Source organism: Lytechinus variegatus, chromosome 3 (assembly GCF_018143015.1).
Source record: "Lytechinus variegatus isolate NC3 chromosome 3, Lvar_3.0, whole genome shotgun sequence".
NCBI lineage: Eukaryota > Metazoa > Echinodermata > Echinoidea > Temnopleuroida > Toxopneustidae > Lytechinus > Lytechinus variegatus.
In genome coordinates, this window is record NC_054742.1 from 9,750,916 (window position 1) to 9,770,440 (window position 19,525).

Sequence of the window (19,525 nt, forward strand, 5' to 3'; positions counted from 1 at the left end):
TACTACGTTCATTGACCTTAATGACATTTGACCTTGATCATGGGGACCTTTAGAAGACTTGTCAGTGATACTTGATTACCTCTATGTACTGTCCACAATTCATAAACCACATGTGTATCCATAACCTTTGAAAGTTATGACAGCAATTTAATAATTACCTCCGAAATGGCCGAAGTTCATTGACCTCAATGACCTTTGACCTTGGTCATGTGACCTGAAATTCCCTGACAGGAGTTCAGGGATACTTGATTACTCTTATGTCCAAGATTCATGAACTAGATCCATAAAATTCTACGTTATGACAATTCCTCAAATACCCCCAACATGGCCAAAGTTAATTGACCTTTAACCCTAAAAAGACTGGGGGGCTGATTCAGCCTCCCCCCACGATATTTTTCGCGCTAAATCCGCCGCGCAAAATTTTTTGACCGCGTCGCTCGCTGACTTTTTACTTTTAAGTCTCGTGCAACTTTTGAGACCAAAATTATGACCCCGGGTAAGCGGTTCCGAAATTACGCAACATTTCGTAAGTGCATGCAGACCCAAAATTACTCAAAAAAAGTTAATTTGGGTACAAATCCAATGCAAATAGTGTTTTTAGCAAAAATTCATAAATGTATCATTATTTTTCCTTTTACTTCTTTAAATCAATTAATTTTTTTTTTTTTAATCAAAATAAAGTCCCCGACAATTTCCATTGAAAAAACAATAAAAAACAAAAAGTCGAAAAACAAATACATAAGAAATTTAAAAACAATAGAATACATAAGAAAATAAATGTGATGTTGAAATTTTTTAAAAATAAATTTGATCAGATGCCTATCTACAGTATGTGAAACAAAAATTAGCACTTCAGGGGCATTATTTTATTAATGAGAGCAAACTTATGATTTTACGCATAAATTAGCATAATAAATGAGACATGAGATTTTTTGCAGAATTTGATGTTATAGTTTTGTAGATAATGCCATGGGTAACGCATGTGCCAATTTTCGTCGTGATCGCGCGATCGACGGCCGAGATCATAAGGGGGGGGGCTGAATCAGCCCCCCCCCAGTCTTCTTAGGCGTCGAAATAGCCCAGTCTATTTAGGGTTAAATGACCTTTGACCTTAATCATGTGACCTGATACTCAGGCAGGATCTTCAGTGATACACTATTACCCTTATGTCTAAGCTTTATGAACTAGGTCTATATAATTTCTAGGTTATGACATTTCAAAAACTCAACCTTGGTTAAGATTTTGACATCGAGTCCCCCAACATGGTTTAGGTTCATTGACCCTAAATGAACTTTGACCTTGGTCATGCGACCTGAAACTGTAGCAGGATGTTCAGTAATACTTGATTACCCTTATGTCCAAGTTTCATGAACTAGGTCTATATACTTTGTAAGTAATGTTGACATTTCAAAACTTAACCTTGGTTAAGATTTTGATGTTGACGCCGCCGCTGTTGGAAAAGCGGTGCCTGTAGTCTCACTCTGCTATGCAGGCGAGACAAAAACTGCTAAAATTTTACATCCATGAAATCACCATTTTTTTTCAAAAATTCCTTGAAATTATTTTGATTCAGTTGAAAACTATCAGGAAAATGAATTACATTCAGCTCTTTTTTTTTTACAACAATCGGTAAATATTGTAGTATTACATCAGGGTGCTACATAAGTACTTGCCCGAGGCAAGTAAAAGTTAGAGTAGTGCAAGTGTTTTGAAGTAAAGACCAAAACTACTAGCCCGAATTGGGCAAGCAAAATTCTCACAGTAGATTAACCAAAATTAGGGTTGATATGATGTTGACCCTAATTTTGGTCATGGCAGGCACGATAAAATCACTGGAAAAAGAAATGCAATAACAATATAGATCTGTCAAAAGAGAAAAAAGGTCAATGGTTTGTAAAACCACAAAACTTTCATTTGAAGACGTAAAACTATTTTTTCAAGAATTTTTTGGGGCATCCTAGTACAGGACTAAATGAAGCATATCATGTATCAGTTCTAATCAAAATAATTTAATTACCTGCCATTGGAGAACTTTAACAAGTGCAACCATCTGCTGTACCTCAACTGGTTGGTCTATCATTGTTGGTCAGTTATCAACTAAAAGGAAAATCATGTAAACCGTATTACTAATCAGATCATATTCTTGCATTTATGAACACAAAACATTCAATATTAAACCAGGAACTCATTAATGAATTATGGGAGATTAAAACTGAACTCGGATCTTTAAACTCCAATTTCAAATTTGCTTTCTTTTAACAAAATTTGATAATCAGTTCCTGGTTTACAGTTCTATACAAGTCTTTGTGGAGTACATAGATCTGGACACAAGAATCATAACTATAGATGCCTATATACCTATGACCTAAACATATTCATATACTCTGTATAAAAAAGAAATTACTTTAATTTATCTGCAGTTGTTAACTCTATTAAAAAGTATAGCATCTATTGTAGAAAATTAACAAGAACTTGCATAAAACTTGCTGGCACAAAGTCTACATTACACCTAGACTACCGGAACATGAAACTAACCTGTATTGTGACCTACAAAAGGCTTGATAAACATGTTTTTCATGTATAGTTCCTGTGGTGGGATACCTTTCTTGCTACATTAAATTCCTGGCAATAACTATTCCTGGTCTGACGAGACTTGGAACATAAAATGAAGCACTAGGTAACGATCCCTTCCATAACAATTCCTTAACTTCTGGGGTGGCAAGGCGAGACGTTGATTAAAAAAACTCCAATGAGCTATTTGAATGAACCTTGGTAATTCTTGGCTTGGTAAGAAGAGATATCCTTCACTCAGTTGCTATTCTATGCGACTTTCCACTATTAAAGTAATCACTCAGAATATGCATATTAATTAAATTAAAGTTCTGAAGACTGATGATATATTTGTGCAAATGTCGACTAAACTCAGAGTTTATATTAATTTCAAGACCTCTACTAAAGTTAATTAGATTTCAAGTAAAAATCAATTGAGGAATAGGACAACTGAAAACTTGTAAATAAATAAAATACACATATATCATACTTGACGAGGAAAAAGGAATCAATTAGAATCATGTTAAACTTGGCAATTCTTTAAAAATTACAGGTGTACACTCGACTGTAAGTGTAAAAGTCACTAATGAATATTAAGGTGAAGCATCATTGACTTGTAGTCTCATATGGAGGCAAATAAATAACCGTTTTGACTACTTTGTGGACACTAAACAAGAAGTCGAATAATCATACATGTATACAGGAATTACAGGTTATTGCATAAGTGCATCCCTTTGAAGGAAAAAGAAATAGAATTTGTTAGCAAATGGATAGATATTTCAGGGGGCAGTATCAAGGTTCAATAGGGGGCAATATCTACTCTAAATATCTAAAAAAAAATTTCCACTTTCATGATCACTTGAAAAATAATTGATTTCTTTTTATTTATATACTCTGCTTAATTACTTGATGTATTCCTTTCTTACTTTTTTTTTGGGGGGGGGTTTGGATTTTGCCCCCTATCCCCTTACCCGCCATTCTTTTCTCCTTTGAAATATTACAAGATTAAACTGACATTACCAAGTATGACAGTCCAAAATAAAGAATGTGTGACAGGTCTTTGGCGAAGGAAGAAGATAAGGAGTAGTAAATGATAGTTTATTGAAATCCCCGCCCCCAACCAAAACTTTTAACATGGTATATTTATGCAAGGGTCTGTTTCCTTCAATAGCCTAAAACTGGGAAATCTTTAATTGTAATTCAATTTTAAAGGAAATAAGACTTTCTCTTGTTTATCGCCACCTCCCAATTACAACCCCTCAAAATTACTAGTGGAAACATGTCAAGCCTTACATGTAAAGTCTACAATATCTGGGACAGACTATTAACTAGAAAAAGAAACAATATTCAAATTTTCAATGATTATCAAACATTTAATTAGCACAATAACTCACACTTAAAACACATGATTATCTAAGTGAAACTTAGTAATATGGACATATGACTGTATCTGTAAATAAAAAGTATTTAAAAATATCACAGATCTCTATTGGCCCTCATGAAACAAATATTTTTTTTCTTGAAAAAGCTACATATGAGAACTTGCTCAACCATCATGTGCATTGCTGTCTATTACATATATATACATTAACAACAATATCCAGATATTTTTTTTCAAATTGAATACATGATGGACAAATTGTACCAATAATTCATTAAAAAACATTATTAAGAGTATTAAAATGGATATCAATGGGCAAGTGGGATGAAACATCAATCCATATCACTATGATGAACATTACCATAAATAACTGAAGTAGATGAACACATACATAATCCCAAACAACATATAATCAAGTAATTTGGACAGATATTATTTACACTGTACAGATCCAAGATTTTCATAGGAAGATAGGTCCCCTAATAGTTCAATGTAAAGCTTAGGAAACAACTAGTATGAGGCTATCATATTGTTTTCTTTATCTGAAGTATGACTGACTTAATCACTATTTAAGAAAATTACATATTGAGAGTATTTACCATAGTCTACAGAGAAAGGAAAATGACTGTACATCTTAAAGAATTGTGAATTTCATTTTTTTTTCATAAGTACATTTCTAACTGACAATTACCCAACATGACATTATGCCCAAGTTATTTTGATGGATCAATGCATCAATTATGCTAATTCTTTTGCAGCTACATAACTTATACAAGACCAAAGTCTATGGAATGAAGGGGGAGTTCCAAATAGTAACAATTTCTCAAAATGAGCAAAGAGATAGCACTTAACCATAATCAGGTGTAAATGTTCTCACAATCCTTCAAGAAAAAAGAATGAATAGAAATTTTAAAAAGCAATTTATATTTTTTACTCAATGTGATATGCTTGGATTCTGTACAGAGGAGTTGTATGCCTTAACATGTAGGCTTCATTCAAAAGTCTTGCCAGTTATCTATGCTTGTTTTCCAGATAAGTGTTATTGTTCCTTGCACGGTGCTTACAGGGATAGTGGTCCTGTTTTCGCTAACTGGTTGTGGTAAGGTAGAGAAAGAGCTAACAAGCTAACTTTAAGCTTATGATCCTTGCTCGTTAATGTCTGTTAACTTCCCTTATAGTGTCAGTGTAGACAAGTTTTAATAAGCTAATGGGAAGCTCTTGATCCTTGCTTGTTAATGGCTGCTAACTATTGATCGTGTGAAGTCATATTAATCAGATTTCTTCCTTTCAGCCTAACTTATGTACAGGGGAGCTATCAATATGTGTGTTCCTGTTCCGGGCTTCTAGCAGGTGTATCCTCGATGGCTACCATATAAAACAATTCTCTACCTGTGATGAATAGTAAGTAAACCATACAATACTTGTAAAAGAAAGTTGAAGAAAATTTAATCCGTGATCTTAACTTTTTCGAAAAATCTTTTATTAAAACTTATGGACATGGACAAAGAAAAAGAAATCTAAATGAAAATAAACACTTCTGCATAAAGATAGGCAATTAGACACCCCTCTATCCAATGCCCTCTGCCTCAGACCCCTCTTTAAAGTACAGGTACCCCATATCCCTTTAGCACACTGATAGACACTTTTAACAAAAAAAAACAAAAAATAAGATCTTGCAAATAATCTACATATATATCCTAGACGAATACTGCAGCATGGCCCATTCAACATTAATATGGAATGTTTAAAAGCTTTCCGTTCCCATGTTACAACTTTCTGATAAAAAATCAATACAAAAATAAGGATGCTGCTACATCAGGCAGGGTTGGAAAGTGGTATTTTTATTTCATGCTGGCTACAATACTACTTATTTAAGTGTCCTTTGACCTTGACACCCCCCCACTTTCTCCTCCTATGCCATTGGTTGCTATTGCCTTGCTGTGTGTTCTACACCTAAATGAAACTAGAGGGTCATTTCATGATGCCAATTCTGAATGGTGACTGATATATTTGCCTGTGACCCATAGAATAGACAGCTGTCTGTCTTTTTTTCACAGAATGGCAAAATTTTAATTTGGGCATCAACTCCTGTAAAACTAAGAGAAAATTAATTCAATATCCCAAAGATTGGATTTCCTTGAGAATGGCAGAACAAACATCCTAATTCACATTTATTCTTAATTTGATTTTAATGTCAATAAAACAAAGGCCTGAAGATCAAATAAATATAAATATTTCTCTGGTTGGATGGATGGAGGATTGCAGATAAGTATAAAACAAACACGAGAGTGTGTAGTAGAAAAATATGACAGGTTCAGAGTCGGATAGCTAATGTGGGCATAGAATATCCTTTGAAATACTGATAACTTTTAATTGCCACAGATTTCTCCCTGAAACTGTAACATCACTTGCATCACAAACTCCTCCAAGAAATTGGTTTGCCTTGATTGATAGGGAATGACCGATTCTTACCACTTAGAATCTCTTTCCAAAGCCACCACCACCACCGCCCTGGTAGCCTCCACCACCTCCACTGTAACCGCCACCACCTCCTTGTCCACCACCGTAACCACCACCTTGGTAACCTCCGCCTCCACCTCCATAGCCCTGTGGTCCACCCTGTCCTCCACCACTGTATGGAGCACCTGTAAGAGAAGCCAAGATTTAAAATTACATGTTATACAAGAAAATAAAGTATTCTTCATGTGCACATTTAAATATCCCCCAATAACAATGTCTATCAATTCATTACTTCAATTGACAACCCCCCCCAAAAAAAATTAAAAAATTTAAGTATGGGGTTTATAAGAACTTTTCGTATTGTCAGTGTGACAAAGGCAAAAGCCCCAATAGAAAAGATTGAAAGGTGACTGGCCTTTCTGCATCTTCATATATATATATATACTATAAGTGTGTGCACACTTTCTTGCCACTGCAAACTGGTTGCCTCTTATGGATAGAATCATGGAGAATGAGTTAAAACAAACTTTTTTTCATAGTCCATACAGTAAATAGATTAATGGCTAGATGGATAATGAAAGATTTCTATCACCATTATTACTTGGATAAGGCCCTTGGTTGCGCCCTCCTCCATAGTTTCCTCCTCCACCGCTGCCTCCACCACCTCCTCTCACAGGTCCATAGTTAGAGTTCTGTCCTCCATAGTTGGAACCAAAGTCATTGAAATTGCCTGGACAACAAAAAAGGAATGACTTTCTTCCACTAAATTGGTAAAACCAACATTAAAAGTCATAAATCAAGGACTGATGTTCTATAACACTAACCCTTACACTCATTCTCCATTTACCAATACGATCTGTTCTATAAGCTGATATGAGTACATTTGCTTGAATCTAATGAGGCTCTAAGATAATTAAATATATATTCTACTTATATCCTTGGCAACAGAATTACCAGCCAATTATTTCAACCAATAAGTATGAATTGCTGAGAATACTAACCGCCGCCACCATAACCACTACCGCCACTGTAGCCGCCACCGCCACCATAGCCACCGCCTCCTCCGAAACCACCTCCTGGTCCTCCACCATATCCTTGGTTATAGCCACCTCCTCCTCCCTGGCCACCGCTATATCCACCTTGGTAATCTGATTCAAATAAATAAAACAGTAAAACCTCCATCTCATTTCAAAGGTACAAAAAAAAGACATTATCTTCTATGTTTGCCATGAAATTGACGTCAATCTGTGTCCTTCACATCCGAGAGGGAGTATATTATTGTGTGAAGTGCATAATAGAAATTATGCTACCATCACTAAATTCGCACATGCCTAAATGCAATTACACAAAAGTGGGCCGGCTAATTAATTGCTCATTAAGAGTACACATTTTGATGGTCCATAAATGCATTACAGGTCTATATAAAGTTCATTTTGTTCTGATTTTTTAAAAGTTCTCTTATTAGTGCTTGGGAATGGGCTAAACACAAGTTTCAAAGTGTAAAGATACTTGTAATAGATTTACAAACAACGGTTTATGCCTACAATTATGAACTAAGCCTGAAATGAGTATCAACAGGGTTTTAACATGTATCGTGTTATTATACAACAGAATCCGTTCTCTCGTACAGTGGATCTCTTAGGCTCAAGTAATATGCTTTGTAAGAATGGGGATTGACTCCTCAATACTGGTTACAAGAATCAGGTAAATTGATTACTTGACTTCTTGAATACCCTACTTAAATAACTAACCATGCTAAAACAGACTAAGACATACCTCCTCCACCATATCCCCCTCCTCCTCCCCCTCCTCCAAAGCCTCTGTAGCCACCAGGTCCACCAAAGCCACCTGTCAAGTTGTTAATATCAATAATACTAAAACCTTTAAGGGGGGGTACACCCTACTTGTTTTATTACCTTATCTACGTAAAAAATACAATTCATACAAATAATCATAAACAAAAACAAGTCAATCAGAAGATATATATTTAACCCAGTAGGCTGCAACTAACAATATTTTTGCAATGATTCGTGACATATTTCCTATGAGTCTCAATCTTTTAACCCTATCTAGGCCGGGGTATTTTGGGAGTTCCTATGGCGGGGGGGGGGGGGGGGGCCTCCCAGGCCCCCCCTAAGATCTCGGCCGTCGACCGCGCCGAAAATTGGCACGTGGGTTGTCTGGGACATAATCTACAAGATTGTATAGTAATTTATTTCATGCGAATCGCTATTAAGTGATTATGCTAATTTATGCGTAAGTAGTATGCGAAATCATACTTTTTCCTCTAACTCCCTAAATAAAGCTCCAAATGTACTAATTTGTGGTATTGAAACTCTTTGTGGTGTCTTAGCAAGTGTACATGAAAAAAATTGTGATATCAAATCATTTTCTTATGTATTATATTGTTTTTTGCAATTTCTTATGTATTTCTTTGTTTTTTTACCTTTTGTTTTTCATTGTTTTTTCAATGAAATTTGTTGGGGACTCTTCTGTGATCATAAAAAGCATAAAATAAATACATTTAGACCAGCAAAACTAAAAATAATCATGCATTTATGAATTTTGGTTGAAAACACAATTTCCATTGACTTTGTACACGAAATCACGTTTTTGAGCAATTTTTGGTCTGACATGCACTTACATAATGTTGCGTAATTTCGGAACAACGTACCTGGGTGACGCAAAATTGGTCTCAAAAGTTGCGCAAGACTTGAAAGTAAAAAGTCAGTGAGCGGCGCAGTCAAAAAAAATTTGCGCGGCGAAAATATCGCGCGATTCGTTGAGGGGGGTGGGGGGCCTCCGAGGCCGCCCCCCCCCCGGCCTAGATAGGGTTAACACCAAATAAGCGATTGAGACATCCGAAACATTGAATGTATGTTAGATTAAAAATTTCTCAAAATGTAATATTGGATACAATTTCAGTATAAACTGTTTTCAGGCAAGTACCATTAACATAAACATCTTTTTGCATTCACTGATTCAAATTACTTGATTTTAAGCTATTAATGATTCTATAAGTCACTTATAGAATCATTATTAAATATCATAACATCAAGTAATTTGTTGGCGACACAAAAGAGTTATGCCCAACTCAGAACTATTTGCACGGATGAAATTACAGTGGATGAAACATGTTCGCAATGAGTACACAATAGAAATAGCGTTTTCCAACGGATGGCAAGATATTAGGGCAGTGGGACCAGGCCTGAAACATGTGTGTGGAAACGCTCAATAAGACATTTTTGAAATAATGCAAATGACAAGGCTTGAAAAACAAAATACCTTGTTGCTGCTGTTCTTTCATCTTCATTTCATTCATCTCTTCCTTAGAGTATGCCTTCTTTCCTTCAACCTTCTTGCCATTAATCTTATGGTGCTTCTGCACTAAAAATAAAAACAAAACAAAGTTTAAGTTAATATAGTATGCCCCCAGCAGTCTCACATACATTACACAATGCCCTTCTTCTTGGCCACAGAAACTTTTGTTGTTCCTTTTCATTTCCTTATGTGTTGTAATAAAGTATTGTGCCCTATAGCAGACCAGCCTTGCATTTTGAAAAATCACACTTGATCTACTTTCAGGTTTTTGTAACATAAACTTACATGTCAGATTTTCTTCTTTTTTTTCAGTGAGTAGACCAAGTTTATTGAAGGGCCCTACAACTCCATCTTAGTTTGGATTTGATTTTTTAGGGGGGGGGGGAGGGGTTAATGCAGAACTTTACAGTGCACTTCATTGTTGTCAATACGTGTTGAACTTAATATGCAATTCTGTCTCTGTCAATAAACGGGGGTCCAGGTCTGTGAATTGCATTGTGTGTTTGTGAATGTGATCGAAATGATATGACAGTGACAAAAACCTAAAATGAAATGTCTTTATAATATATGTTTTAATTTGTTATGCTTTTAACCATCTGTAATTATTATCCAGGTTAATCATTTATTCTAACTGATCTTTAAATTATTTCTAATCCATGAAAGTGTACCAGTACCAAAATGGTAAAAGTTAAGCATTAATAATAGTAAACCTGATTTCTGACCATTTTTAAACATTGTTGGTATCCATGGTTGAAGCTATACATATAAACTTTGAAAATTCTAACTTCTATTGTGATTCAACATGCCATCCCATGGTCAAAACTTATTGACACTGATGATTGTGCAACCTAAAATTCATACCAAATGATTGAAAGATGACTTCCACTCCTGATTAACTATTTAGAGATAGTAAGTTAGTAACAAGTGATCTCTTGCCAGTGGCTGCCAATAGAGTAGTCAATTAGGGATGACAATGATAAATGAAAGTGGTGGTTTGATTTACTTCCATAAACATATACATTGTAAGACACTTTGCATTTGAAGCTTCATCTATCTGAATACTTACTGACAATCTGATCAACACAGTCTGTGTCATCATAGGTGATAAAACAAAATCCTTTGTTGAGATGTGATGCAAATTCAACGATGTTACCGAATTGACCAAAGTACTTTCTCAAGTCCTCCTCTGTGGTATCCCTTGGGATGCCACCCAAGAAACACTTGAATGAGGGATTCTTTGGTCCCTTCTCCTACAAAAGTAAATTTAACAATATGACAATAAGTAGGCATCACAGGGAAAAGTGCAAACTCATTAAACTCTGGGGGTTCAGGTCCGTAAACAAAAATTAGTGATAAATCTGAAAAGGGAAAATTTGTGATACGACTGGGTGTTTTTTCCATGTTGAGCGCAAATTTTGGAGACAAATATACATGTACATGTAAGTGAATGTCGGACCCAAAATTCATGTACAATCCAATGCAAATTCAGTTTCTAACCAAAAATCAAAACTACTTACATTTTTATAGTACTGATTAAAATTCCATGTTTGTGATTGGAAAATGTCACCTTCAAATTACCTCAGTCTATGGTTAAGGACAGTGTTATAGAGTAGACAGCAGTGGCCTGGCCCAATCACCACAGAACGTTTCTGACTGCCACTCATGAAGGACTGCTTTCGTCCAATACTTATTTAAAGGTCAAGTCCATCTCAAAAAAATGTTGATTTGAATCAATAGAGAAAAATCAGACAAGCACAATGCTGAAAATTTCATCAAAATCGGGATGTAAAATAAGTTATGACATTTCAAAGTTTCGCTTATTTTAACAAGTGGAATGCCTCTGGCCGTCTCACCTGCATCACGCGATTCAACATAGCAGCAGTGCTGACTTTGAGAACTACTGTAACTCACACAAGATGTTCAGTGATACTTAGTTACTCTTATTTCCCCGTTTTATGAATTAGACCAATACACTTACAGAGATAGGATGGTAATTCAACAAATACCCCCAATTCGACCGAAGTTTATTGACCCTAAATGACCTTTGACCTTGATCATGTGTCCTGAAACGTGCACAGGATGTTCAGTGATACTTGATTACTATTACATGTATGTCCAAGTTTCATGAATCAGATCCAAAAACTTTTGATTGTAATTCAAGAAATGTTGGGAATTTTCAAAAAGTAGCAATTTTCTGATATTTATATACAGGAATTGAAAGGATTGTTCTGGCAGATGATGCTTTGTCAGCAAGTTTCAAGCAAAATATAAATGCTAAGACAGTCAGACAAGGCAGAATTTCAATGAATTTCAATGAATTTGATGTAAAAGTTGATTTACTGTTTTACTGGTTGAATGGTATGTGCGATGGCAGTACATGTACACTGCAAATGCTTTACACTAATGCCTCTTAGATATTCTCATCTTTTTGCAGATGAGAATCATCATTAATAATAATTATGGCATTATTGTTGTTATTAGCATTATATTCTATTTCTCATTTATTTCTGCATAGCAGAAGTGAGAACTTTGTGCAGTTTGTAGCGTTAATTTTATGAGTATATAGTTTTCTGGCTCAAGCTTAAAGTTAACTTCAGTTCAATTAACCCTCTTAGAAATAAACATAGTATTTTTACAATACTAGATCAAATTAAATGAAACTTTGTGAGATTGTCATTTAATGTCACAAAAGATATGAAATTGATAACAAGTTTCTCAATCTCAATCAAGGTCAAAGGTCATTTGAGGTCAACAAACTTTAATAGTGCATTTTTTTTCTCCCTTTGCAAAAAATTACTTGTCTTGATTTGTTTTCAAAGTCACCCGTTATAATAATGTTATTTCTTGCCCCCCCCCCATGTTTTCGGGGGGCATCTCAGAAATGAATTAGTAATATAATGTTTTTTGTTCCTGGACCTGATTTTCCCATTTTTTAGACTCAAGCCAGTGCCATAGCTGCTGGTGGGATTAGTCTGCTGTGCAAACCTAGTCTGCAGGCACAGACCCTGATTGAAACTTTGATCAAAAAAGGGTCTCCATGCAAAGACTAGCTTATAAAATCTTGCCGTTTCCTGAGCGTTAGGGCCTTCTGTACACAAGGCATGAGTAGGCTGCACATTCAGACCCTTAACTCGAGTGAAGGCTTTGCACAGCAGACAAGGGCAAACCCTTCACTCAAGGAAAGTGGTCTGAATAAGCAGCCTAAGGTTTCTGCCAATGACTTGTGTACAGAAGGTCCTTTTGTTCATCAGAAAGTTGTATTCTTGCTAGTCTTGTATGAAGTCCCACTTGTGGATCAAAGTTTCAATAAGGGTCTGTGCATGCAGGCTACATGTAGGGGGCAGTGTTCTCTTAATAACACATTATATAATGGCAGGTTCTCACATAAAAAACATTGTAATGCAAAGTATTATTTTTTTCATGTTGAATTTGAAAAGCTTCATTTTGTACATAATGCTCCATCATGTAACTACATTTACATATACTATAATGTATTTATGTAGTTTGATGGATATTTTATACCATGGGCAATTTAAAGAATGAAGAATAGTATAAATAAAAATGGAAAATATGATATTTTAGATTATCAATTCATAATTTTGTATCTAAAAACAGAATTCATCACTTTTTGTGAAAAAAGGAAAATTCCAGAAAATTCCCAAAATTCCCGGCAGCTTAAAATTCCCGAAACTTTCCATGGAAATTTTCCAAAATTTCCGGAAAGTTTCCAGCCCTTTGCAACCCTGAAGACAACGCTTGCAATGAAAACTTACATCTCTTGACATGGCTCTTCTCACATCAATATCTCTGTTATCAAGTCGATGAGGATTTTCTTTTCTAGCTTTCATAACATCATCGACTTCCTTTCGGCTGGAGAATGTGACAAATCCAAATCCTTTGGACCTCTGTGAATTTGAACTGCAACAGACACACATGAAAACAAATTATTCATGTTTAAGCATTATTCCTATATAGTCTGGGGTGTCTCTCTCCACACCATTTTTCCAGACACCACCAAAATTTAAACTTTATTCTTTGAAATCTGGCACATTTGAGAAAACATGGGTAGAGCCTTGTGACACCACATGGCATTTTACCAGACAAGGTCATGAAGTAAAAGACTCATTTTTATGCTATGTGTACAAAGCCAAAGGGAGGTGAAATTCATAAAAGGGTGATTTTTCATTTCAATTAATCTGCTTTAATTTAGGGTTAAATCTAATTGTTAAATGGTCCATAATAATCTAATTTAAAACAATTAAAAACACAGTAGAAAAAATATATAGCCATGCATTTTGAGTTGGGCCCATTTTTTTACAACTCAAATCACCCCCCCCCCATTGCATTGTTTTATTCAATCAAATGTTTCCCCTATGTTTGACATCCTATACCCATAAAAGTATATATATTCTGAATAGGGGCAGACCCGGGATTTTCCAAGAGGGAGAAGCACATTTTCCCGATGAAAAATTAGACAAGCAACAAAACAAAAGTCTTTACTTTCAAAAGGGGGGAGGGGGCACAATTGTGATTTCATGTAATTTTTACATTACAAATTTTCATTGCGCCTCTCGTAAAATTCAGTAAATATTGTAGTCCCACATGCAGACTTCCATGGTGTTACCATGAAAATCTGCATACATGTATAAGAATACAATATTAACAAAGTTTAAATTTATATACATGTAGAGTCGGGGACGAAGTGAATATTCTTTATTTTTCTGATAGTTTTCAACTAAATCAAAATAATTTTAAGGAATTATGGAAAATATATGCCATTTCATGGATTTAAAAATGCAAAATGTGAAATTTTAGCAGTTTGAAAAAAAAGAAATTATCTTTTATTTTCAATTTTTTTTAGGAGCGTGATTTTTTGTTATTTTTTTAGGAGCGCCTGCGCGATTGCGCTCCAGGAAAATGAAGGCCTGAAATATGCAAATTCCTTTATCAAAAAATATTCTTATTCATAACAAGTGGAAGCCTCTGGCCGTCTCACCTGCATCACGCGATTAAACATAGCAGCATTGCTGACTTTGAAAACTACTATAACTCGCACAAGATGTTCAGTGATACTTGGTAACTCCTTTTCCACGTTTTATGAACTAGACCAATACACTTACAGAGATAGGATGGTAATTCAACAAATACCCCCAATGTGGCCAAAATTCATTGACCTCACATGACCTTTGACCTTCATCATGTGACCTGAAACTTCCACAGGATATTCAGTGATACTTGATTACTCTTTATGTCCAAGTTTCAAAAGTCAGATCAATAAACTTATAAAGTTATGATGGTAATTCAACAGATACCACCGTTATGGCCAAAGTTCATTGACCTTTGACCTTGGTCATGTGACCTAACATGCGCACAGGATGTTCAGTGATACTTGATTACTCTTATGTCCAAGTTTTATGAACTAGACCAACATACTTTTAAAGTTATGATGGTAATTCAACAAATACCCCCAATTCGGCCAAAGTTCATTGACCCTAAATGACCTTCGACCTTAATAATGTGACCTGAAACTTGCACAGGATGTTCAGTGATACTTGATTACTATTATGTCCAAGTTTCATGAAACAGATCCAAAAACTTTCAAAGTTTTTATTGTAATTCAACAGATACCCCCAAATCTGCCAAAGTGCATTGACCCTAAATGACCTTTGACCTTGGTCATGTGACATGAAACTCATGCAGGATGTTTGGTGATACGTGATTGACCATATGTCCAAGTTTAATGAACTAGATCCATATATTTTCTAAGTTATGATGACATTTCAAAAACTGAACCTTAGGTTAAGATTTTGATTCCCCCCAACATGGTCTAAGTTCATTGACCCTAAATGACCTTGGTCATGTGACATGAAACTCTAAAAGTAATACTTGATTAACCTTATGGCCAAGTTTCATGAACTAGGTCCATATACTTTCTAAGTTATGATGTCATTTCAAAAACTTAAAGGTAAATGCTTGTTTTAGTAACGATATCAAAATGAGTTTGTACAGAATCCAATGAAATGGAACCACCAAATTGTCTGTTTGTATAAATAAAACACAAGTGCCAAAGGATTGTGGAAGAAATTGAGTAATTGCTGAGAAATCAGCAAATACTGCTATAAGCACAGGATTCGGGAAAAGCAATAATTATACATTGTCCCACGTGCGTAATCTGTGTTGGGGATCTTCGGTGTGAACATTTTTCAGCTTAGATTTCAAGATTTCACAAAGTTCAGTTAATGTAATTGTATCAGATCTAGATCCTCGATGATATACTGACAATTAAGCCTTGTTTTACAGACTTTCTCATGAAATCAGTGTTTACTGCAACTACTGGAATTTCTCTTAAACCTCAGTTTAAGATTTGATGTTGATGCCGCCGCCATCGCAAAAGCGGCGCCTGTAGTCTCACTCTGCTATGCAGGTGAGACAATAAAAACTATATTAGGATTTTCTTTTTAATACTGACTTAACCCTTAAACAAAGTGGGGGGGGGGGGGTGAAATTTCCCGCGACCATTCTGCTACATAAAATTTTTGGGACAATAGAATGAATTTCTGCAATTATATATCAAAAGCAAATTTCTAGCATGCATCATTACCTGGCACAAAAATGTCAATAAGCCTTAAAATACTCAGAACAAAATTACCAAAAATAACTTACTCTTTGATAACACAACAGTCCACGATTTTTCCAAATGTGCCAAAATATTTCTTGATGTCTTCATCTTTTGTGTTGTAATTCAGCCCACCTAGAAAAAGCTTTCTTTCCTGTTCAGACTCCATCTGGTGATAAAAACATGAAAATAGTAATTAGCTTTTTTTGCCTTGCCCACATGCATTGTTTCAATAGCATAAGTTCATAAACTTTGTTTTCTCCAGAAAAAGTAGAGCAAGTCACATTATTATAATTATTTATAATCAAAAATTAATTTTTAGTATGTGTTCAAAAATAATTTTTCTCTATGAATTGTTCTTCAAAATGGCATATTGTAACATCGCTAATCAAAGGTACGTCATAACAAAGCGGTTCACGGGTCAGACCTATTGTATTTGCTTTACTGACAAATGGATCGAGGGATCTACACGAAATCGGTCCGGTAAGAAAAAATATATAATGAGCAAGTGTACAAAATATCTCATAAAAATTTAGAAGAAATTATAGGAATTTCTTGGAAAAACGTAGGGCGGCGATTTTCAGATTGAAAAAAAATGGTACCCAAAGTCTGCGCACCCATTCACTTTGCACACGATTCAGGGATTTTAATGAGAGGCTGCATTTTGAAACCGTCACATGAAATGCCCAAAATTCATTTTTTCCAACCATTTTGAGTCAGATTTTTTAATGAATATTGGTCTATGTATTGCATGTGTAAAGTGTGTGTTCGTTGCATATCTTCTTTTACTAGAATCGCACATGGGGGAACTTGCCATAATCTCAATAAAATGTGGAAACAGAAATTATGCACTTACCACGCTTAAAATAAGGATGAAGGTCTATCATTATGACACACAAATCCTGACATCGAGGCACAGACTGGAACCTAAAAAACCCCCTAAAAGTTCTGTCACGATACCTCTTCTTCTTTCAAAATTCAAAACAAAATGGCTGATCGAGACAGAGGCTAGATCTAACTTTAGACCTACTGATACATATATTTTTTTGAGGTTCCAGTCTGCATGGTCTGTTCTGTGCCTCAATGTCACGATTTGTGTCACGATAGACCTTCTTCATCCATATCATTATAATTGTGTAACTTAGGCCTAGGGTAGCCAGGAGGCTTCTAGAGAGTAACAAGTGGAATGCCTCTGGCCGTCTAACCTGCATCACGCGATTCAACATAGCAGCATTGCTGACTTTGAAAACTACTGTAACTTGCACAAGATGTTCAGTGATACTTGGTTACTCTCATTTCCACATTTTATGAACTAGACCAATACACGTACAGAGATAGGATGGTAATTCAACAAATGATGCACCACGCCGTACACCGGGGTACCGTAGTACCCCGGGGTACGGCGTTGTGCAGCGCCATCTTGTGTTGTAATAGTGTACAGTTACATTGTTGTCATTGTGATCACGGTCGTACGATCGGTGCGACAATCATGACAATGATGGGGACAATGATCCCCGGGGGGGGCCACTTCCATTCACGAGTGGATACCATGCGCGACCATGGGGTCTCGAAAAGCACCCTAAACACGTAATTTCCATATTCTGAAAATGCACCCCTTAACAAGTATTGGCGTGTGAAACCCTACCCTTAACAAGTTTTGGAAACAAAACGATATACTCTTTGCAAATATTCCCTGAAATGAACCCCTAAACAAGTACAGGAATGTTTTATTGTTACGGTCCTTCGGTCGTCGGCTTTACCTTATTTGGTTTAGTACGACCCCATCTTCTACACCTCGCGCAAATCGGACTCTAAACACGAAGTGTTGGTGCAAAAAGGACATCCTTTATAAAACATTTGAATTTTGTTTTATCATCCCCGCAAATTCGAGCCTAAACACGTAATTTTCCTAGCGAAATAGATACCCTTTTTTCTTCATTTTTATGTTTTTGACACCCTTATCACGTTACGTACGTAACGTGCCCTATCGTGAAAAAGACATCCTTTTTACGTGTTTTTTTGGTCGCGCATGGTATCCACTCGTCAATGTAAGTGGCCCCTCCGGGCAATGATCACAAAGCCTATTTCCTTTCTTTGATACAATCTTATGCCAATAATAGTAAACAAATAGAATAAAGTTATCATTTGCATGCATTAATTGTTACATAAGATCACTAAAAAGAAAAAAAAATCTGTACAAAACATTAAAATATACTTGTACACATTTTTGGTAACCCAGGGTACAGCGCAAAAAATAAAATAAATAATTCAACAAAATGGCGGATTATCATTTGGTACCCCAGGGTACCAAATACTGCATCAAATACCCCCAATGTGGCCAAAATTCATTGACCTCACATGACCTTTGACCTTGGTCATGTGACCTAAAATGTGCACAGGATGTTCATTGATACTTGATTACTCTTATGTCCAAGATTTATGAACTAGACCAACATACTTTCAAAGTTATGATGGCAATTCAACAAATACCCCCAATTCGGCCAAAGTTCATTGACCCTAAACGACCTTTGACCTTGATCATGTGACCTGAAACTTCCACAAAAGTTTCAGTGATAATTGATTACTCTTATGTCCAAGATTCAAAAGTCAGATCAATAAACTTGCAAAGTTATGATGGTATTTCAACAGATAACCCATTTAACCAAAGTTCATTGACCTTTGACCTTGGTCATGTGACCTAAAATGTGCACAGGATGTTCATTGATACTTGATTACTCTTATGTCCAAGATTTATGAACTAGACCAACATACTTTCAAAGTTTTGATTGTAATTCAACAGATACCCACAAATCGGCCAAAGTTCATTGACCCTAAATGACCTTTGACCTTGGTCATGTGACATGAAACTCATGCAGGATGTTTGGTGATACATGATTGACCTTATGTCCAAGTTTAATGAACTAGGTCCATATATTTTCTAAGTTATGATGACATTTCAAAAACTTAACCTCAGGTTAAGATTTCGATGTTGATTCCCCCAACATGGTCTAAGTTCATTGACCCTAAATGACCTTTGACCTTGGTCATGTGACATGAAACTCTGATAGGATGTTCAGCAATACTTGATTAACGTTATGGCCAAGTTTTATTAACTAGGTCCATATACTTTTAAGTTATGATGTCATTTCAAAAACTTAACCTCAGGTTAAGATTTGATGTTGACGCCGCCGCCGTCG

The 19,525-nt window shown here is 35.7% G+C and overlaps 1 protein-coding gene across 8 annotated transcripts in view; it reads right to left on the reverse strand.

Moving 5' to 3' along the window:
- The window catches only part of LOC121410178 (heterogeneous nuclear ribonucleoprotein A3-like), a 31,222-nt gene that overhangs the window by 4,346 nt on the left and 7,351 nt on the right, over window positions 1-19,525 (reverse strand). For 2 of the 8 annotated variants that reach the window (XM_041602084.1, XM_041602086.1), the window contains exons 2-10: window positions 16,376-16,497; window positions 13,486-13,630; window positions 10,779-10,962; window positions 9,677-9,778; window positions 8,168-8,239; window positions 7,393-7,539; window positions 6,984-7,121; window positions 6,404-6,576; window positions 3,391-5,320 (exon numbers count right to left, since the gene is read on the reverse strand). In XM_041602084.1, the coding sequence (XP_041458018.1) occupies window positions 6,407-6,576; window positions 6,984-7,121; window positions 7,393-7,539; window positions 8,168-8,239; window positions 9,677-9,778; window positions 10,779-10,962; window positions 13,486-13,630; window positions 16,376-16,497 (1,080 nt within the window). In that variant the 3' untranslated portion in view covers window positions 3,391-5,320; window positions 6,404-6,406. Of the gene's footprint in view, window positions 1-2,017; window positions 2,098-3,390; window positions 5,321-6,403; window positions 6,577-6,983; window positions 7,122-7,392; window positions 7,540-8,167; window positions 8,240-9,676; window positions 9,779-10,778; window positions 10,963-13,485; window positions 13,631-16,375; window positions 16,498-19,525 lie in introns of those variants that run through there. The other 6 variants (XR_005969284.1, XM_041602087.1, XR_005969285.1 and 3 more) reach the window with 6 other exon arrangements.